General features: G+C 35.7%; 1 protein-coding gene across 5 annotated transcripts; it reads left to right on the top strand.

Moving 5' to 3' along the window:
• Positions 1–620: 620 nt before the first annotated feature.
• Positions 621–15,468, top strand: LOC145669213 (uncharacterized). Of its 5 annotated transcripts, none has more exons than XR_014128166.1 (4): positions 621–807; positions 7,065–7,178; positions 14,286–14,423; positions 14,590–15,468. XR_014128166.1 is itself a non-coding variant. In XM_081737540.1 (3 exons), the coding sequence occupies exons 1-3, from the start codon at positions 753–755 to the stop codon at positions 14,917–14,919; spliced, it is 564 nt and encodes a 187-aa protein (XP_081593666.1). In that variant the 5' UTR covers positions 625–752; the 3' UTR covers positions 14,920–15,468. The 5 variants fall into 5 exon arrangements, 3 of the variants coding, with proteins under 3 accessions (XP_081593666.1, XP_081593668.1, XP_081593667.1); XR_014128167.1 differs by lacking the exon at positions 621–807 and adding an exon at positions 821–862; XM_081737540.1 differs by lacking the exon at positions 14,286–14,423 and having other exon boundaries at positions 625–807; positions 14,525–15,468.
• The last annotated feature ends 8,429 nt before the right edge of the window (positions 15,469–23,897 follow it).

Genomic DNA, 23,897 nt, shown 5'->3' with positions numbered 1-23,897 from the left:
GATGCACCTCCCGATATAATTCCAAAATCATTGTGATTTGCAGTTATTATGATAAGACTATAAGACTATGTCAAGCATGCTATTTTCAGATTATTTGGCAATCAAATACTAATTAGTGTGATGCTTTATCTTGTATTAAAAATTAAATTATGTACTGCAATTTTTAAATCAAGCTTTACCATTTGAACAAAAATTTGAATAGAATTATTGGGTTACCCATATCACGTGTAGTCGCGGAACATTTGGGTTTGGTTGGTCAGGGGAGGGGGCAATAAGGCGAGTTCTTGAACCAGGCCACAACTAGCCAGTTGTGTCTCTTATATGCTACATTAAGTATTTTGTCTGTTGACAGGTCCTAGGAGTAATTAGCTTTTTTAAAAAATAAGGTTTGGGCCTGAAATCATTAAGCATTGTCCTAGATAATATAAAACAGTAATATTTCTGTTCTTTAAGCACTCTTACATTAGTTACGGTAATTAACCTAAATATTGAGATTTTTATCACAAAGATACGTTAATCTACGAAAGAAATTTATCAATCATCAGAAAGTTAAGAATGATGTTTTTTTCTTTCTTTACAAGCATAGCTTGGCACAATGTTGCCTCTATTGTTTCATTATGATTATGCAGAACAAATTTCACAGCACGGAATCGAGATAAAAATGCTATAGCGTAATAACGTTGTCTTTGTATTTCCCCTCATTATACTTTGTATTACAAAAATAATTTCTGTTTAACAAGACATTTAGCACAATGAAAACAACACATATTATTTACCTGATATATGCATGCATCTATCAGAAAGCAGGTACGATTTCTGTTTCTGTTATGAGTTCATAAGAAGTGTGGTTAAAATATGTTTGGTTAGTTTTTCTTTTTTTGTAAGTTTTCATTTAGTAAGGTATATATATATATATATTTTTTGTTAATGTTGTTATGTATCTTGACCACAATGTTCTTTAGCTTATTGGAATTTTTTCACGCATGCCTAGCCAACTGTTTCTAAGTTGGTCACAAGGGAGTGGGTGAGGTTAGATTTACATACATCGAAGTAGCAAAAACCCGAGTGTGACGTAATGTCACGTGGTATTATCATGGGGGTCAAGGTGGAACAAAACGAACCTTCCGGGGCTTCTAACCTCGCTCAGCTGTTTCACAGCGTGAATAAATAACTTTTTATGCATTATATATTAAGTATAAGTGCAAATGAGTATTACTTTTATCTTGTTTCGATAATAAAAGTGTAATGAAAATTAAAAATTTTCCTTGGGACGGGTTTGAACCCCGCCAGAAGCGATTTTAATTACTAGGCCGTGCGCTAGCACGCTTTTTAAAATGAGTTATTGACAGCTTAACAATACATTTGTGCAATTTAACAAAACTATAAAATATACAACATAATTACTGATAAAAAAAAGCCGCCAGTTATGAGGAAGAAACAAAAACGTCAAATAATTAGCAAAAAAAAATCTATAATAAGAAGGAACATTTTGACATTTGGTATACGCACCATACATAAGCAATTTGTATTGGTATTCTGAATGATAGACATGAGTAACGATATAATACACAGTTTAAGCAAGCAACGAATTTTGTTTAGGCCTTGGCATATAGCAAAAAATCAGGAAGGCGTAATAGACTATCTGGGAATGCTTGAATTCCACAATGGCATATATATATCCTAACATGGTCCGTAATGAATGTTATATTGTTAAAACCTTAGAACACGTCGTTAGACGATGATGACTATCCACAAGAGTGGCATACGCTGTGTGCAAGTAAACTAATGCGTACTAAATGAGCAGGTGTGACAAGAAGATCCTGTACGACTTTATACCACTCAATGTGTATATATTATGGTATGACAGGACTATGTATATTTTTCCGCACGCTCGGCTACCAAGACAGACAGCAGATAGTGTTTGTGCTATATGTATTGTACGTGGCGAGAAAAGAATAACTTCAACTAATCAGAACCAACTCCTATGACTAGAGTCGAGCGTGATTTAAATACAAGGTGTTAATGAACTATACCGACAAACTGTAAGAGGTGATTCCTCACATCAAAATAAGAGGAAATGTTCATACGGACCCATGGCGAAAAGTACATAGTTTCAAAGCTAGGGCTGTCCAAAATCGTGAAAAATCGAAATTTCAATAGGCCCTATTTCGAATTCCAGAAATTGTGGATGGTGATTCTTACCAGCTTAAAAGGAGTTATTCATACACAATCCAAAAGTGCATATTTCATCAATTGTCAATAGGTGTAGAGGATATTCCCTACAGGATGTAATAGTCAGATATGCTCTGAATAGAATTTTCAGATATAACCTGATTTCAAGAGGGTCCAAAGGAAACAGGAGATTAGCCATGACAACAATGGGCATCCAATGCATCGGAGGGAACTCGGAAGTGTTAGGAATCGGTAGCTCCATTTTTTTTACGTGTGTGTGTTCGGAAGAAAATGTGATGATACGTATTTCGCCACGGTATATTTCACGTTTTCTTCACTTATAAGAACACATCCGAGTAGAAGAGACCATGCTGCTGACGACCCTTAACACTTCCGACATCCGTCGTGTTCACTGCTGTCAAGGCTCATCTTTTGCTTACTTTGGACTAATCATAAAATCAGAGCATATCTCAAAATTCGGTTGATGGCATGTCTGAGAATTTCACCCTGCACGGAATACTCTGTACACCCATTGAACATTAATGAAATATGCATTTTTGGATTGCGTATTCGTAATTTCCTTTACGCTGATAAAAACCACCATCCACAGTCTCTAAATTCAAAATAAGATCTCTTGAAATTTGGCTTTTTCTTGATTTTGGACAGCCCTAGCTCTGAAACTATGCGCTTTTCTCCATAGGTCCGTATGAAGTTTTTCTCTTATTTTGATATGAGGAATCACTTCTTACAGTTTGTCTGTATAGTTCATTAACACTCTGTATATGCAGCTTATTGAGGTACATGGGAAATTATTATTTTTTCCTTAAAATGAACTTGAAATTTACTGTCATTATACATTGTTTCTTTTAAATTTAGTCAAAATAAATTAGACTTATACAGCATATACATTTTATATTGCTTACTGTAAATTAATATTACTTTTAATTGTTAAATGTGTACAACACATAATTTTATTTTCACAAAATAAGGGATGGGACATTTAAAAATATTAAAAATAAACCAACAAAATCAGATAATTATAATTAAAATTCCAGTTTATTTCAAAGAAAAGAATTTTTCGTACTTTTTTCATTACACCATCTCATTCAATATCATCATCATCGTTTCCCTTAGCCTCCTTGCACAATCGCGGGATGTTAAACTTTTATAAATAATATATTTCGATAATCAACAGTCAATAGCCTTGCCATTTGAAGTTAAAACAATTATTGAAATAGATTCATTACCGTAAGTATTCTGACTTTGGTTTGGCTTAATCTCTTCCTTTTGACACAAAAGTCACCTCTTTTTAACATCATTTTTCAATTGTAAACTTCTTTTACACTCTTTCTCATGTCTTTACTATATATTCTTTCACATTCGAATTAGACATGCAATTTGATAGTATAGACACATCATTTTAGTGGAAAAACTTGAAAAAATACATATTACCATATTGATTAATATGCTATTGTACTATTTTTAGCTCTCAGAACTGCACTTACGCAACGCGGAATCTGGGGTTTAGTCACAAACGGTAGCAAGGAAAGTATTACACAATTCCATGCGCAATGCATCATTCTGTTCCGTAAGAGGATAGAGAGGAAAATGTGAGCCAAATTCGTATTTCAAGAATGAACCACATATGATCAATAATGTTCTGGTCTGGAGATAGCGCAGGCCAGGAAAAGTGCTTAATTTTTCCGATATTCCTCAACTCAGCCTCAAATCTTCAGTTCTGTGAATAGCACATTATCAACCTTAAATGTGGTGTCATTTCTCCGAAACAATATCTGGACAATTAAATGAACATGATTCCCTAAAATGAAAACATAAGCACAGGCAGTGACATGATTACTGATAAGTGTCAGCACAGGACCTACTGAAAACTATGATATTGTGGCCCATAGCTTCACAGAGTCGCTAGACCATGTATCACGGTTGATCAGAGACTCTGTGGATCATAGACTTCCTCGGGCATCCGCCGCACATGAACGCCTGTGGTTTGGTACAAGTTGAACGATGAGTCATCTGACCACTTCAAATGTTTCCAGTTCTCAGCAAACTGCTGCACGTTCACGGCACCATTGGCGTGTGCTAAAGCGTTATGGTCCCTTATCGGAAGTTTCGCCCGTGCAACCTGACCTCTATGTCCATGTCATGCTAGACGTATTTTGACTATGAGAGATGCAGTTAGTATTCCTCCGCCACTTGAACCGCAGTTGCACGACAATAATAATCTGCTTTAGTACTTGACGAAATCTGTCACTGAGAGTTTTCCTTGTACACTGTTCCTCTTTGCCAATGCAGCTTTGAAATAAGCTCTGTAGGTAGTCATCACCTTGATTATTGCCCTTCAGAACACATTCCCAATACACTTTCATCACTATTACACCACACAACTGAGCACCAATAATTTTCCCTTTATGAAAATTAGAGAAATAACCCACTATCACCGTCTGCTCAGTTCACTGCACATTGATGTTCTCTGCTCCTCACGTAATACGGAGCTTGTTCTAATATACCAGCACCAAAAGCCCTGCGCTGCGTTGCCGCCTGAGCATTGGTAACCCAGACATATGTCGTGTTCCTAACTTCAGGTACTTCTATTAAATTTATAAGTATCTGTACATATGTGCAAACTAAGTTTCACTTTTAGTAACCTATTATGTGGCATAACTAAGATCATTAGATTCCAATTGAAGACACTTGTCTGTAAGATTACCATCAAATCTTGAACGTAGCTGAAGAAAAGCTAATGAAATCAGATTCATTCTTATTTTATTAGAGTAAAAACATTCTAGTCCTCCCTGCTGATCTACTTGCTAGTGCACATGCTTGTGGTGGACAGAGCCACCTGTGCGCTTTTCATTTAAAGTAAGTGAACACATGTTTCAGCGATTTGACCTAGTGAAAAAGAAAAATGGATGGGTAATCATTTATCTAAATCAAATATTTTTTAAAAATTGCAGAAATATGTGTTTACTAATTTTAAATGGAAATTCCAAATACAAACTGGTGTCTCTAAACTAAGAAATTCTGAAATACGGATATTTTGTTATTTGAAATTCAACTTGCAAAGGGATGAAGTAAGAGTTGCAATTATTATAGATTAGAATTTTGTCTTTAGGCATTTCATTTATAATAATAACATACATATTTGTACATTTCCTAATATTTAGTAGACAAATTAAGAAAAGGATGGAAGTTTAGTGGAGTTAGCGCCGCACTACTACCTTTAATCATTCGGCCTGGCCGAAGTTTGCCAACTACACTGCTCAATAACATTGTTCTTTCACTACTTCAAAAGTGACTACAGTACTCAAGAGATCTTTCAACCAGGCGTGAGAAATGTGCAACATGAACCACTTGTAGATTCTAAATGAATTTTGTTTTCCCCGCTACATATGAAAGCAGCTGTTATAGAATGTTTCGTTGAAAGTATGGATCACCAGAAGGGAGCCTACAAACACTTAAGGGAAAAACTCTCTCCATTAAGTGATACAAAGTTAAGGAGCATCTTCATAGCTCCACAAATGCGACAGCTATTCAGAGATCAATAGTTCCATGAAATACAAGAAGGTGATGAGAAAGTTGTGTGGGAAAGATCTTCTGTTTACAGTTCTTGGGAAGATGTCGAGCAAAAAATTAGAAAGAACTTGTGACTAAGTTATTGGAATGCTAGGATAAACTTGAATGCAATATGTCAGTAGAACTCCATTTTCTTCATTGATTTCCACCTAAATTTCTTTCCTGAGGATTGTAGAGTAGTAATTGATGAACATAGCAAACATTTTCATCATATACCGTAAGTTAATATACTCTGTACAAAAGCATGGTATACCATACTCAACATTTCCAAATTAACAACATGCTTCAGTTGGACAACTTTGTATAAAAAATTTCTTCAAACTTTAGGAAGGTCTTTAATATGGCAATTTAATTTTAAATGTTTATGAATGTTTACTTCTAAATATTTTATGTTTTGTTCTCTAATAAATTTTTTACACTGACACCTTATGCGACTTTCAGAATTATGCAAATTTAACGATTTATTCGTTGACTCTTAAATATAAGTAGGTGAGAAGGTCAAATATCTAGTTTTATCAGCGTTTGGTACTAATAAATTACTACGGAGTCATAACCATATTTTCCTCAGTTCTAATTCGGCTTTTAAGAATGTCTTATCTCATGCCTTACCAGCAACAGTAAGGGAACTATCATCAGCGAAAGGCAGTATATGCCCATTTATTTCTCCTAACATACATCATAGTATACTATTAAATCATAAATAACAGTCAAGATTATTAACTATATTTACTTATGAGGAGTTTTGTAAAATGGTTTCATAATTTGGTTCGTAAAATTGTAAAATGGTACATGTATTTTGTTTGTATTTGGTTTGTAAAATGGTATAATTACATTGGGAAACATACTGATACTTTGTATATAACTCTTTTTTATTCATTTATTATTGTTGTAAACCTTTTTAAGTATACTATTGTATATACAAAAATAATTTTGCAAAGGTTGGGCTAAGTATATATTTTTATTATCCAATACTGTCATACTATAGTCGAATGAATATAAAAATCTAAAATTAAGTAATTTACACACCTTTGATCAACATTTGTTGAATAATGTAATGTACAAAGTGCACACGATTAAGCGTAAGGAATAAATATAATATACATTAAAGCTTGTTCTCCATGTGGTATTCTGCTAATATAATATAATAGGTATTCGGAGACACATTTCCTAAGGAAAAGAATGAGATTATCAAAATAAGACTCAAAATATTGTTCGTGTAACACAGAGACATTTGCTAGTTAATAGTAACAAGAATCAAGTTTGTGTTCATTAAATTCAAATATTTTTCTTTCATTTTCTAGATTCAATGCCTCACGGGAAAGGAAATGACATCTCACTAGTACAACAAGAAGAGCAGAATAATATACCTGCAGAAAGAACAAACACTACGGCCTACGTTGGAGTTGAAATACAGAGTACGAATATATTAACAATTAAGAACCTTTCCGACTAATGTTATTTGATATTTAAAATTATATAAAATAGATTTCTCTTAAATAGAGCCATATACGAGTATTCAGTTATCATATTTCTGTTGTTCCTAACCGAGACCCTGTGATGAGCGGTAAATCTATTTACGAAAAACACTCTGCTGGGAGACTTACTTTCACTCATTTCATACGCAAAAAGTAGTCATCTAGTCAATATAAGAATCTTTTTAATTTCTGCCTTCACTCCCAATGATTGTTATTGATGTTGTAGCGGAATTTAGCGTCCTTTCCAGCACAGAAGTTATATGGAACGTGGACCTACAGCTTAAAGTAGGATCTGAACCACATTAACTCTCACCGGGAATCAAACTCAGATCTTCCGCCCCAAATTCAATTAAAGTAACTATATAGCCACTGATGAGTATATTACTGATTATGGTTGGAAGGTAACAAGCCTACTGGATCCTAAGATTATATGCGTATATAAACTGCATGCTATGGCGCGGTGTGCTCTTCCAATATTTTAGTGTATTGCATGTGTAACTGTTAATGTAAAAATATGAATACCAAAAATATGTTAAAATGCTTATAACATATTCCTATAATGCTTATAACATATTCCTAAAATGCCTAAAATGCTTATAAAGGCATTTAATAACATATTCCTAGGCATTTCCTAGGTATTTCCTAGGCATATTCCTAGGCATTTAATAACACATTTAATAACATATTTAATAACATAACATTTTAGGCATTATAGGATTATAACATATTCCTATAATGCCTAAAATGCTAAAGCTTAAAATGCTTATAACATATTCCTATCTTCATTGCATCTCCTAGGTGCAATGAAGATAGGACATACATAAAAAGAGATGAAAAGATTGTCAGAATCGAAAACCTGGACAAAATGTTAACTAGCGGGACACTACGACGAATTCTTTCAAGCTAGGACAGTCCTGGTCAAAGCCGAACGTGTGGTAGCTATGTTCATATAGTGCTATATATATATGCGTAGTGTGACTGAAAATAAAGTTACAACAGCTACTATTCAATCACAAATTGTGTATCCATGTCAACTACAAGATATTTAGTGATAAAAGATTTTTTCGCCGTAATCGCCGCTGTTGTACAAATATTTGTAAAAGTAGGATACTGGTTTGTGTATTCCTAATCATAGGTGTCTAGAGCCTAGTGCTGGAACCCCATCTCAACCACGGTTTTGATCTCTTCATGATCATAGAAGTGTTGTTCAGAAATATGATTGTTCAAGTAAAACGAACAAGTGTTGTGTGAATATCTGCTTCGTACCTATATTGTACACTCACCATCAACTACATATTCTACTTATACCGAGTCTTTACGGAGTCCGTCGAAGGCTGCACCCGCTCGTCAACCTCTACTTCAGCAGTTGGCATATCCATTGTAACTCCTATGGAAGAAATTTCTTCAACTCAGAACTAATCTCCTTTCTCTTTACATAGTTAGAACCTAATTTGGATAACATCAAATCTTTCTACATACTTTAAGCGAGTACGATATTGCGCACGCATGTGTTTTATAAAAACTCAGAACAACATCATTCTTAAAACAACTAATTCTAATCTCTTGCAACACCTATTTTATAATGTGGGTCCAAACATGTTTGGCACAAACGCAAAGATCCAGTTACTACAGACTTGGAGTCACAAAACACTCCATCCACCTAAGTTTACTCGATCGCTTTCTGTTATGATCCGTGATGTCGATCCTGTGATCACAGATCAAGAAGTTTTAAAGGAACTCAAGGAAGATGACATTCATCACACTTGTGCAATTTGCATTAAAATGTTGTGGGTCCAACATACATGGTTCGTTTACTCTGTTAATGAGGATTTAATCCATTAATGAGGACTTAATTTATTGCTGTCATCATCGAATTAAACCTTCTCCCTCGCCAATACCTCTCTTTATATGTGCGAAAATTACTTGCAATATAATTATCATCCAACAAACAGCTGCGCTCTTCCAAGTGCAAAGGACATCATAAAGTTAAAAACTGCACATTACTAAATTAACCTTCTGTTTGTAATTCTTGTAATGGCAATTATTCTACTTATTCCTACCAATGTAAAAGCAAGTCTCTACTTGACAAACATCAGATTGTTGTTCCAATATCTTCACACCTCCTTTACTTCTACCAATGCCTCAAAAGGAACTCAAATTAACTTCTATCTCCTCGAACCGTAGAAAACATCCTACAATTTATCACACTAGCGATACAAACTCTATTTCCATTTCTTACGCATGCCTCAAAAGTTGAATTCGACTTTCTTCACCTTCATCTGGCAGCCATCTATTCAGGCCTTTATTTGCATGTTCATTTTCATACCGAATCTAACAATTATGGACAAAATAGACAGGAACAGAAATAGGAAAGCTGTCAACATGCTATTTGCTAATATTCGTTCGCCACAAACTAATAGAAGTTTGCCCAAAATCATGGCATCATTGCATGAAGTCGATTGTATTGCGCTCAACGAAACTTTCTTAAAATCATCAGACAGTTTTTATTTTCCACATTATCTGCTTCAATTTGACTTTCCTTACAATTGACCATGGTGGAGCCGCTATTGCCATTACCTCATTACTTCCTCTTCCTATCGTGCCACTATATCCTGATCAGTACTCTAAACATGTCATCACAACAGTATGTTTTCCAGTATTTACTCTTACTTCGACAACTACTTATGTTCTGTTCACTCAACCATTATCGTATCGTTTTCTTATATACATGGATCTTAACTTTAAAACCTATGTTGTAGCAGACATTAATTATCATTCCCAAACTACTGCACAGCAACAACATTTCCAAAACTTTCTCCAAACTACCAGCAGCTCCTGCATTTCTCTACTACACCAACTAGGCCTGAAAGTAATACGATACTTGACGTTGCAGTAGTCACTAATAATCTATTAACTAAATCTAACATGGAGGTACTCAGTTCGGTAGGCAGTGATGACTTACTCATTCTTCTTATAATAATTCCATCTGGTACTCACACAATAGAATCGCGAGTTTCTGACACAAAATATAATTTCGCAAAAGCAGACTGGAGTAAATATCCGGGAATCTTCATTTCTGAGCCGCATCCATCTACAAGTACTAACATTGCATCTTTGAATGACATAGAAATCGTCTCAACTTCTTTAAATAACGTAATCATCAAAATATAGTTCCAAAAAGTTGTTTGCACTCTAATCAGTCTAGTTTACGTCATCACACTCTCACATTACTTCACTAATTTCACGAATGTTTAAACAAATGCAGGAGAACCAAAGATCACAAACTTTTACTAATTCATTGCCAATTCCAACAAATGGTCAAACATTATATCATCACTGGATTACTTCTTGTAACCGATTACGCAATGAAACTAACTCAACAAATAATGGGACTTCTTCTTTGTTGATTATAAAATCACACATTCATCTTTTGTGTCTTTACCTAATTAATTATAGTATATAGATTTTTTATTAAACGACATGGAAATTTAATTTCTTAGTGTTATTTAAGTATTTTTTTCACTTATAATATTTTGCGGTTTAGATGCTTTTTATCTTTAGTTAGAATAGGTAGCCAAAGATTATTTTTTAAGACTAAAGTGGTACAATATTTTTTTTTTTTTTGGAACATATGGCTGCTTGGTGAGTCGGGAGGCCGAGCGTATAAATACGGTCCATGTTTGTGGGAGAGGCACTCTCTTCTCAACCACTAACTTCTACACATCTCCCAGAGATCCTTACCCCTCTGCGTCTCCAATAGTGAAGGGACGCAGGGATGAAGTTTTTTACCTCTCACCCGGACTTACAGAATGAGTAGTCAGCTCTGAGACATGAACTATCATTCTTCTAAATCTTAGGAAATTAGGATATTTTTAGATAGGATAAAATAAGGATTTATTTAGATTCCTATTATAAGGGAGTCTACCTTTTATTTATGAACTAGTATTCTTAAAAATTTTGCTAAATTTTATTTGGGCATTTCTCTTGAATGATGGAGACTGTTTATTTTCATGTAATAGTGATAACTCTTCTTTCGGGATAAGTGAGCCTCATGGGGGTTTGATAGAGATAAACTTTAGCTATTTTTATAGGTGATGCCGGTCGTAATACGACGAACCAGATAAAGCTTTTTTTAACCGTTTTCAGAATGAGGAGGCGCTGTTCTTTTTTATTTTTAGTACCCAGTCGCCTGAACGATGTCGGCTGCGGAGATTTCTTTTAAATCTTGTGGTTGTCTCTTGAATGCGGGTGCAATCACTGTATAGTTATTGCCTTTGGAATGAAAAGGCATTTAGATTTTTATTTTTAATTGTCTCTTAAATGAGAGGGCATTCGGTTTGATTTTCTTAAAACCCAGCTATCTGAGTGATGCATAGCTGCGGATTTTTTCTATTACGTAAGAAGCTTTAAGTAGGAACAGCTGAATTAAACCTCGAAGAGTAATTTCATTTTTAACCTGTAGAAGATAGAGAGAGTCTTCTGCTTGGTCCCATTTTAAAACAGTCGTCTAGTTGAGTAAGCTGGCGACAAAGATAATACTAGGTTTGCTTCGGTCGGGGATCAAATGAGTCCTCTTCCGGAATGGATATTGGCCGCTCGGCTGAATGAACTGATGGTCTAAAAGATAGTAGGTTGAGGAATATAATTTAATACGATCAAGAATATTAATTTTGTATACACATTGCGCAAAAATTGTAAAGTATTTAAGGGAACTAATTATAGAATTAATACCAAGTATAATTATTCTTTTTCCTTTAATTTTCACAAATACAAAAATGCTTCCCAAGTTATTGATTAGTCTCTATATTTTTTCTGTTCTTTGTGTTGGTCTTTTTAAGGAAGCCGTTAGGATATTTTAATTCTTCCCCTGGATGAGACTGGGAAGGAGCGAAGCAAGATTGGAAATTATCACTTGAAAGTGTATATGTCATAATTTATCTAATATATATATTATAGAGAACTAATTATATATGTGTTTTATATTTAAGCGACACAATTCAAACGCCTTACTCACCAGACGCACGGATCACAATATATTTTCATGTCGCTTGCACTGTCCCTAATACCGATCCAGAGAAAGCAAGATCTTTCGCAAATCATTTTAAGGACATTTTCACCGCTCAGTCTGCTCCACCTTTTACACATCCGTCTCATAGTCACATTACCAGGTTTTTTGATCCTATCCGACCGTAGTTTGCACGTGTCACAGAACAACACCTTGATGCTTCAGAACCACTCACAACCCCAATTACTAGTAATGATGTTGTCATTGCTCTCCGTAATACAACTTCTGGAGCAGATACTAATAACTTACAATCAAATTTAGGCACCATTGGCGTTTCATACTATTATAGCTCTGCTCTATACAGTAATTCTTACTACAGGCTTTTCCCTACCCTATGAAAGCTCGCGAAAATAATGGTATTCCTAAAACTATATAAAGATCCTGTCAATATAGGCTCCTACCGACCAATCAATCTCACTAATGTCTTCAGCAAGAGATTGGGACGAATTCTATTCAGACGATTCTAGTCTTATCTACATCTTTGTTCTCTTCTGCCATCTATACAAGCCAAGTTTCGACCATTATTTAGTACTGCTGATCAACTTTTAAAACTATCTTGTTACATTATTAACCATTTCAAGAAACATCTGCCTTCTATACTAAATTCATTTTATATCGAGCCCGCGTTCGATACAGTCTGGCATCAGGGACTTCTTTTCAACTCGTTACACATTCTACCGTTAAAATACGTTCGACTCACAGTCATTTTTCTTCATCAACATTCAGTCGTTCATCCAAATTAATCAGGCTCAATCCCGCCACTTTGTACTTCGAGTAGGAGTGACTCAAGACTGTTTTGTCACCCCTAATGTGATCTTATTTGTCGCTAAAATGCCACAATCTCAACCAGCAATATATTCTCTACAATTTTCTAACACTGCCTTTGTAGCATTATGTTCCTTAGTAAATCGTATTTAATGCTAAATTGTAACCAGCAATCGCCAAACTTGTTAGTTAGTGTCTCAAGTGAAAAACTATATGCAAAAAAAACTCAAATGACGTTACTTAGACTCTAACACAGCAAATATGGTCTAACTTGAAATCCTGAAAGTTTATATCTCACACTTTTAGGTTTACCATTAACCTTACAAGATAGTGTGAAGTATCTTTGACAAACATCTCCCTGGAAAAGCCCATCTCTCCAACCTCGAAGCTAATATTCGCCGTCGATTCAGTTTGTTGCGTAGTTTAAGAAGCACACACTGGGGCCTCAATTTGTGACTGATACTTTATACTTACAAGGATTTGTACACCCTGCTCTGATTAATTGAAACATTGCCTGGTTGTCGTCTCCATTAAAGTTTTATAGCAGTACTCTGTACCACCTAGCACTCCAACATAAGAAGTCTATACCGATATACCGACACTTCACCCACATCTCTACCGCCTTCGCTCTCATTATATTCACCACCGTATCAAAGACGCTCATCCAATTTTATGTGAACTTCTCGAGCAAACACCAGCCTTACTACGTTACGCTTATTCGCCAGTCGAAGATCTTGCAATTCATGAACGTGAAGATGCCACAGATTTCCATAAACCTCATTATCGCATTTATAATCGTCACCCATACATTTATTGCACATGATCTCATTACTACACTAATTCTTTTCCACTAACAGGGCTTCAAGTGTCTACACCAGACTGAGTAGCCCTAGAGCAGAAGATAAATCGCTAGTTTAAACTGACACATCTCTTTGTGTTTTGTTTATTGTACTGATAAGGTAAACAGTTTTGCTTTAACCACAGATTGCTTTACAGTACCTTTACTTTCTAGTTTATAAAAGTACCTTTGTGGGTTTGGATAGTTCGTTACAATGTACAAACTTATTTTTTTCTTTTGCGGTCCCTCTAACAGTCAGTTGTGCAGCTTTAGGGAGTTTGCCTTGTTTTCCTAGTCCGAAATCCAACACTGAATATTCTATTACATAATTAATGTCAGTGAGTGGAGTTTTATAAAATTGTGTGTTTTGTACTAACAGGTTGTCGCCATAAAGAAATGTTTGGGAAACCAATGTATAGACTGGACGAGGACGTGTAAGCGTTCAATCTGACTGCGAATACACAAATAATGGTATACTACAATAACATACTACTTTTTAAAAAGAAATAGTGACAAGGTAAGTAATAATTAATGTATGCGTAATTGATTATTTAGTTTTTCTATGTTTCCATCTATATATTAACTTCTAATTCTTTTCCATTATTGAATAATTTACAGACATAACTAATGGATCAGACCAACTTGATCGTAATAAACTGCCATCAAAACTTTCCGCTTTGCAGGATGAAATTGGCAATATAAGAGGGAGATTGGATTCACTATTACACAAGTTGAAATCAGCAATATCTAACATGATGTCAGCCCAAGTTGGAGTGCGAGAGCAACACGGCCGTCTTCAAAATATGATGAATAACCTTAAACATTTGGCCTCAAGAAACAAAAACTCACAAACAAGTCTGGTGACTTCAACTGAAAAGATTACTACAGAAACTGTTGGCAATAAAGTAAGCCTGCAATCATCTTCTTCACCTCCTACAGGAGCAACCACAACAGAAAATGCCAAGGATATTATAAAAACCTTGGAAAATCATCTGAGTGATTTTTTATCCTAATACAATGAGTAAAATGATCAGTTAATGTATTTACTCACTGTTTGGATATGATATTAAGATAATTTCCTTCGGCATGCGCTACTATTACTTTAAAATAAACATAAATTTGTATTATTAGTTTTCTTTTTTATCATTAATTTTATTAATCATTCATTACTTGCAAGGAAATTTTCTAAACCTACCACAACAGTTTATATGTCGCGTCGAGAGGACTTTACGACTAGATTATATGCAAATGATTAGGCCTAAATTCCAGCTGAAACCAAGGGAAACCGAAGATTTAATTTGGTGAAGACAGTGTTGTTGGTGAACGTTTTCAAGCAACTAAGTCTGCAATCAACCCCGAAACATATTGATACATATTACTTTTTTACTTTACTGAATTATTTCGTAGAAAAATAGAGAGTTTACATGATTTCTGCTCTATCATTTTATGTACTTGGTAAGCCGATGAGTGTTTGTTTTATAATCCTGTGATTAATACATGCAACGGCAATTAGAAAATAAGATTGGTATGGTAAAAAGAAAATAAATAACAAGTTGAATCAATTATCTCCATTTATTCGAAATAGAAACTCACTTCGTTTACATTCAACTTTGCACGATCCAGCAAGTCATGGAATCACTTCTGGAATTCCTGTACTCTAAAGGTTTTCAAGGTCTTCGTCACTGATTCCCGGATGACGGAAATATCGCCAGAAAACAACCCTCCAGGCCTATGGAATATGCAGGGCATCGTAAAACATAAACTCTCTTTTGTACTAAAGAAAATGAAATCTTTAAGTTTTACGTCCCACTGTTATGCCGGTTAGGCTAAAGGAGACGGTGATAATGAGAGATGAGTGAAATGGTGAAATGAAGAAAGTGGGAGGAAACGGGAGAACCCCGAGAAAACCCACGTGCACGGTGTTTGTCCACCACAAAGTCCACACGGCGCGAGCTGGGATCGAACCAGGGACCCCAAGCACCGGAGGTGAACGCTCTACCCACCTTTAGCGTAGCAGGCGTGTGGGACGTTGAATTGTATCAAACCAAAAATATCTTTTAGGCAATTTTACGTGGTCCATTATAGTGTGTTAAATTTTATTCTCCAATCTAGAAACCTTACGCAAAGACCATCATTGTTGCAGAATATTGCGTTCCTTTCCAATACTCATATTTGACGACCTATAATTTACCGTGCATATTACGAAGTTAAAATACTTTAATGTATTTATTGACAGTTTCTCTAAATACAATCGATTTATTGCTGCCAGATTGAACAATGAAGGAGATTTAAATTACACTAGTTAACAAAGGTTTTGTTACATAAAAGGAAATACCTGTTCTTAAAGGAACTTTTTGCGCTGAATTCGAATATGCACTCGGTTTTTCTCCATCACGTACGATTTTCCCGTAACAGAGGGATTTTCGGGAAAATCCCTCAAAAATTTCCCTTTTCCTTTATTTTACACCCCAAGATCTTGTCCCCTTGCATATACTAACATAGAAATTATACCCAAGTATACTTTGATTCATATTTAACAAACCCTCCAAGTTTCGTAATAATCGCTTTATTCTTTCTAGAGAAATAAATATGTTTGTATGTATACTGTGTGTACTGTTTATTGCACCTTATAGTAATGCTTTTAGATCTCTTAAGTTGAGGTAAAACGTTTTGCTTTATTACCACAAACACATATATAAAATATAATACAATATAATTTACAAGTGTGACAATTTACAATAAACAATAATACAAATGTACCAAAAGGTAATGAAAAGACAATCAAAACTATCACAATATATGAAACTTCCATTGGGTTACAAAAACGCACACTACTTCCTTCTTTTGTAAGAAATGTTGCATTCTCTAACAAGACCCCAACAATAGTTCCCCATCATTGAAGGATCCCATCGTCCCTGGTACCTTTTCTCCATTGCCATTATATCTTGGTGGAATCTTTCCCCCTGTTCGTCGCTGAGAGCACCTAGGTTAGCAGGAAAGAAGCTGAGGTGGGAGTGCAAAAAGTGGATTTTTAAAGACATCCTACAACCCAACTCTTTGTATTTCTGTATCATGTCCTGTACGATTTCTGTGTAACTCTCAGCTTTGTTATTGCCCAGAAAGTTGCGCACAACACACTTAAATGCTGTCCAGGCAGCTAGCTCAGCACTGTTTAACTTGCTGTCAAAGCTATCATCAAGCATTAATTTCCTAATTTGGGGACCAATAAACACTCCCGCTGAAATCTTAGCATCACTCAGGTTAGGGAACTTATGTCGCAAATACTTGAAACCTTCACCAGATGTGTCCATGGCTTTGACAAAGTTTTTCATAAGTCCTAACTTGATATGAAGTGGCGGTAGTAATATCTTATTAGGATCTACCAAAGGAGCGTATTTGACGTTGCATTCTCCAGGTAGGTAATTCACTCTAGGTTCCCATTCCTTCACTTCATAATGTTTGTCACCAGCTCGGCTATCCCATAAACATAAAAAACATTGGTACTTCGTGTAACCGCACTGCAGTCCTAATAAAATACCAACTACCTTGAGATCACAACATATTTGCCAACAATGGTCCTTGTAATTTATAAGATTTAGCAAAGTTGACATGGTGTCATAGGATTCCTTGGCTGACCTTTGACGCGTCGATAAATAACCTCCATTCTTCTGGAACGTAAGGAATTCCTAGCTCCGCCATCAACCCATTTATATCCGTACATACGCACACATTATCTTGCATTGAGAAATAGCTTGAAAATTGAACATGCCTTTTCCTGTACACTGATATGTTCGTTTCTGCATCCAATAAGTTCCACTGCTGGAGCCTTGATCCCAGAAGTTCCGCCTCTTGTTTTGTCAGGTGCAAATCACGGACTAGGTCATTAAGTTCACATTGCCGGATGAAATGTGGCTCGCGAACACAGTCAGGGATGAACGTTGGATCCTTGGGTGTACATGTTGATGTCGATGGTTCATCAAGGTCATGATCATCATCAGAGTCTTTTGGCCATATCTCTTCCCAGTTGGTAGGGGGCTCGGGAAGTGAAAGTTCATCCCCGTGCGGAATAGGTCTAATTGCGGATTTAACGTTGGGATAACTTATTGTGTATTTGCTTTTTTTAGAATGTCCCTTAACTACTGTGAGACAAAAATAACAATCATCCAGATGGTTGGTGGGTTCTCTCCACACCATTGGTACAGCAAATTTCATGAACCTCCGTTTCCCTTTGGCCCATGCAAGTAAAGTGACGTAGCACGACGCACAAATTATGTTGGGTGCACAAGTTTTGTCCTGATCTCCCACACGACATTCGAAATATATATAATATGCTAGTTTCACCGATGGCGTAATGGATCTACACTGTCCTTTAACTACAAACTGGCCACACACATAACAAAAACTATTTGGTGAGTTAACACACGAACGCCGTCCTCTTGACGCCATTGTACTGATCACAAACTAAACTTCTGGTCTTAGTTGGGTATAATGCCGTTAAGATCAAACATGAAAGCACTCTTAGCAGCAAAGACAACTTTGAAAGTGAAGTAGTGTTAAACCACACGTCAATATAAAAATGTACAAAACTCCCTCACCAGGTGTCAAGAACACAAGAAAGAAAGAAATGCGCGGGGGAGGGGGGAAACGATACCGTAGTGGAAAATTCAGACTGCATTAGTTCATTGTTGTCAACAATGAGTCTGTATTCCATTCTTTCTTTCTTTTGCATTCTGTTACATTTGATAACAAATATTGATAACCATTTCATGAACAAAACGAAAAAACTTGGAGAATTGTATATATATGTATTAAGATATACATATACTGTACGTTTAAAAAAAAATATACGTTGGAAGTACATTCTATTTTTATACACGTTTCTAATTTACAGAGAGCAATACAAGTGTGTTGTTGACTATTGTAAATATTCATTTTTATGTCTGTTTTTGTAGTAATAAAGCAAATCGTTTTTACCCCAACTCAGGAGATCTGAAAGCATTAGTATCAGGTGCAATAAACAGTGCACACAGTATACATACAAATATATTTATTTCTCTAGAAAGAACAAAGCGATTTTTAAGAAACTTTTAGGGTTTATTAAATATAAATCAAGGTATACTTAGGTATAATTTCTATGTTACTATATGTAAGGGGACAGGAGATAGGGGAATAAAATATCTGAAAAAGGGAAATTTTTGAGGGAATTTCCCAAAAATCCCTCTGTTACGGGAAAACTGTACGTGATGGAGAGAAATCGAGTGCATATTCGAATTCAGCGCAAAAAGTTCCTTTAAGATCAGGTGATTTTTCTCATGTAACAAACAAAAAGTTTAAGTTTGTTAACTAGTGTTATCAGTTCACAGCCAATTCTTAGAAGATACACCTGGAAACTTAGAATTCACTTTTCTTGTGTCTGTTCTGCTAATAGTGATAAGAGAATGCATGCACAACTGCTAAGAATATGTGGCAGTAAAGATTATTACAAGATTCAATTCCAAGTTGCAATCCATAAAACAAGCCTCTTTCTTCCTTTTCCCTTCAATATAAAATAATTAAATATCTGCATCTTTCCACCTTTAACGATAAAACACTTGCATATAATAAGGGCAAGACTAGTTTTCATATCAAAACTGTGATAAATAACTGATTGTAGCAGGTGTTCACTTGTTCGGTGTACAAGTTATATGGCAGAATTTTCATAAAGAAAATGCATTCTGTTGTGTATCATCAATTTTGTGCGCCAGTCCTAAAGGACATGCTTGCATATGCATGGCAGAAATGTGGGTACGTAACAGGAGCAATAATTGATTCATTTACAAATGTTCTGAAGACTAGTAGAAAATAGTGTCTGTGGTCATGAAGATTATGACGAAAGTGCATTTGTTAAGTGTTTGCACTGCTCCATGATGCTGTGTGCTAATCACTACGTTTTGGATCTCCATCATCACAATTGAAGAGCAAAAGGTTAGTAGGTCAATATTTGCTTATGTGCAATAGTTTATATTATTTTTCTAATATTTTTTCTATTAATTCTCTAATAACTTCAAGACAGATTTTTTAAAACCATATGGGCCGTTCCACCTAATTTATATTACAGTATTTAAATGCTATGCATAATCGCAACACATACAGACTCATATAAATATAGCGATTTTGAAATAGGAATAATTTGTTACAGTGCTGCTATTCCATTTTTCACTACAGGCATTTCAATTTAATTAACGATATCTCTCACTAGTCTCAAGATCTGATTGGTATAGAGGCTATTGTAGATCAAATAACTACTATTTCATTAGTTAAAATCATGCAAGTGTTTGCATGACCGCATTTCATATCACAAATTTTACTTGCTCAGTTTTTGTATGTTCCTGTGAGCGAGAGAGCTCTTAACTCTGAAGTGAAAAGAGATATCTAAACTTTGGTTACGGAAATGAATTTAAGAGTAAATTCCAGTTCTATTTGATACCCCACATGACCCCCTTGCCATTTATCATATTTGACGGCGATTCAATATAGCGCCTTTCAAGATGGCGGTCATGCACTGGAAGTACTCTCGCATATAAATGATTTACCTTGGTTTACAATACTGAAGTCAGATATATCAAAAGCTTTTTCATTTTTGTGCTAAAAGGGTATTCTTGGACATTGCCTACAGGATTTCAAGATGGCGTCGGTGTAGCAGCTCAACGAAACATTTGCGCATCGAGTGACTATTACTACGTTATTTAGCAACTCGAACTGAATCTTGTCACAAATTTTCATCAAAATTCAACTCTCACGGTTTATGGACCTTCCTCGTTAGATAGCACATGTTTTGCACAAGTTCCCAATGCCAAATGCAATATTCACCACTATGAAAAATTTCTGGCCGAAACTAAGTTTGCACCAAAAATAATCGGTCTTGTTTTCTAATATCTGCACTTGCCTGTACTTTTCCGTACCTGCTTCCTCCCCACTGTAATTAAATTCTCAGGTGGTGTACAGTTTTCAAGAAGTATTTCTCACAGCTGCATAAATTTAATCTTTATTTAGTGGGATTTCTGAGGTTATTATAGATCTGATTTGATGTAAACTGATTCGCTGATAATACGGTTTATATATTAATAGCAAGAATAAGGAAGCTAACTACTTAGCCAGACACACGACGGTGCTAAGTATCCAGGTTAATTGTTTTATCCTTACTAACTTTATGTCCGTTCAGAGAACAGCCCAGAGATAGTGTATACAGACAGTAAACTCGTAACAAATACTTGAAATCAGAATGCAAGGCTATTCGGAGATTCCTGCCGCAGGGTTTGTAGCGGTATAAGAATCAGAATTACTTATAAAATGTGTTCTAGTATAATATACTATAGACTTAGAATGATGTAATAGGTCTTGCATTTTCAATGTACAATTATGTATATTTTAAGTTTATACATTATTTAAGTTTCGTATTTTTTTTTTCTTCTAAAGCTACTAAGTCTGATTCTAGTTGGTTTAAAAACACCAAAATAAAGTAAGAAATAAATTAAGCATTCCAAATATCGCGAAACAAAATTGTTTGGGAGGGAAGGAATACTAAATATGCCTTCTTCTTGTTTCTTGGTACCAATATAAAGTTATAGGTGCGTTCGAAAGTTTGGTATTGAAGCCGGGTTATTGAAGTAGTCTGTATGATGTGAATCCTATTAAGAAGAAACGAAGATGTGCTATAATAGGATTGCGGAAAACCGAAAAAATAGAAACTAGGAACTTATATAAAACATAGTAAAAAGATGCAGAAAGCATGTTACTATTAGATTAAAGTTGTGACTTTATAGAAACAAATTAACAATCCCATAAATATTAGTGTTAACGTACTAACTATTAAAAGGAACAAGTTCCATGGGATGGAAGATCACTATAGCACATCTCCTAAAACAACAGTTGATTGAAATCAGCTCATATAAAAAGTGCTAGTTAAGTACATATAAGAAAAGAGCAAAGCTAGTTGCTGGGAACAGAACATGGTGAAAATTGACGAAAATAAGCTTGGAAGAAGTGAATATAATGAAGAAGGCTAGTACAGGAGCTGTGAAAGTTTGGAGCTGTTCAATTGGAGACTCGACCATCTTTTTTCGTTTCAGAGGAAACCAGAAACAATAAAGTTTACTATCTGTAATCAAATACTCGATAGAACGAGAGATAACGATTATGAAGATGTACGAACTGCTAGAGTCGACATTTCAATCACATAACAGTTAATAATAGTGTACACTGTTGAAGACAGTGAATGAAAGTAACTGAAGCCCACACAAAACAATAAAACCCACCTGAAGAAGTGTAAAGGGAACATTAATGAAGAAATTTGAATGTGCCAATTACTTAAGAAACTTTGTGTTTCCACCACCGGCTGTGTTCGATCTCCAGGCCACTTCTACTAGCTATTGTCCGGCATAGAATTTCCACTGCAGGAGATTGCGTTGTAGCTGAACCGTGAGTATTGATTCCCAGTCTTCTTTACACGCTTTCCGCAGGCCTGTACGAACTCGACGATAAGACAGGTGCTGCTTGAGGAGTCCGAAAGCACAATAGTCATCTGGGCTCTTCACAGGAATTACACAGAAGGGAATTGACGAAATTCCAGTTTCCTTCCTATTCCACACGGCGATAGAATTTCAGCTATCTTTACGTTGTGTGGCTCGATGCCTTGCCTTGGTACATTTCAACCTGGTTCACATCTTGTCCGTATAACGCTGGGATTTTATGATGGTTCATTTCAGTCAGGACATGAGTCTAGTACGACGCAGCATTGATTTTGACGTTTCTCTTCCACCTTTCGGAGACGCAGTTTGCCGTGTCCAAGATACCGACTACGATCATGAATTCTTTTGGGAAACAGTTCTAGCTGCTCGCGTCGGTGTGGAAGGCCCAGGACTCTGTGTAGCGTATTTCCGTATTATACGATTCACGGCGGCACGATCTAGACGAAAATTACGCACTTGACACATTCCTACGAAGCACGACAAAGTGAACTTAGCGTCTCGAAAAGACCATATCGAGTTCCTCCCAGACTCTGTTCAGTTTCGGCAGCATCAGATTACGCTAGGCCACACTGCTCTACAACGCAACTAACGAGATACTGTTGCTTGCTTTGTGGCAATCTCACAGCGATGTGTTGTGCATACGCCCCACATTTGCACATTGATTTCGGCTAAATATAAATAAATTAACCTCTGTATTTTCCACATTATATTTTGAAGGAAAAAATAATTTCACAAGATATCATACTGAATTTTTCGATATTGTTCTCAGAAAGGAATGACAATTGTTTGAGCGAATAAGATGATAGGTGAAGCTCTTGCTTCTACTGTTTTTATACTTACAAAAATAGAGTTACTAGCGTAAGACCAGTACAAGTGTATAGGAACCCGCATCACAGTGAAAACCACATCAAATATACTTGTAATTACAATGTACAAATAAACACTACCCTACCCTGTTCTTGTAATCTACCCTACTAACCTAATTCAACGTACTTAGCAAACCTAACCTATCGTTCCAAGTTAATTTGTGAGGCCACCATAGCGTAGTCGCTAACCACCGAGGCCACCATAGCGTAGTAATCCTGGGTTCTATTCCCGGTGTGGACACTTGGTCGAAATTTTTTTCAGACCAGATATCCTGAGTGAGATTTTCTTACATTGTCTTCGTTCACACCACACAAGAGAAGGTACCTCACATAATGGACCTAGGCCGCTTCCTCCTCCATACTATTCTTCCTTCATAATTTACCGTGCAGCGTGATTGCCAAGGAACGTCATCCTTCATACATGACAGACTAACGTGACCATAGATGTCGAAAGCCCAGAAATCTTATTCCTATTCCTCATCTAACCCAATCTACCTCAGTTACAATGAGAACCTTTAGTTGAAGAATGATTTCGGAAAAATTGGACAGGAATTTGAAATTTTGTGAATTGACTAGTGCAAGAAAATAAGATTAGGTTTTTGGTTTGTTTATCTAGGA

Source organism: Thermobia domestica, chromosome 13 (genome assembly GCF_964235325.1).
Source record: "Thermobia domestica chromosome 13, izTheDome1.hap1.1, whole genome shotgun sequence".
Taxonomy (NCBI): Eukaryota; Metazoa; Arthropoda; class Insecta; order Zygentoma; family Lepismatidae; genus Thermobia; species Thermobia domestica.
This window is presented reverse-complemented; position numbering and strand designations above follow the sequence as displayed.

Excerpts from the sequence above, each read along its gene's own strand:
- LOC145669213 (XM_081737540.1), top strand. The coding sequence starts at position 753 with ATGAAAACAACACATATTATTTACCTGATATATGCATGCATCTATCAG. Across the intron at positions 808-7,064 it reads ATGCATCTATCAGAAAGCAG|ATTCAATGCCTCACGGGAAA; the intron begins GTACGATTTCTG and ends TTCATTTTCTAG. Across the intron at positions 7,179-14,524 it reads CGTTGGAGTTGAAATACAGA|ACATAACTAATGGATCAGAC; the intron begins GTACGAATATAT and ends AATAATTTACAG.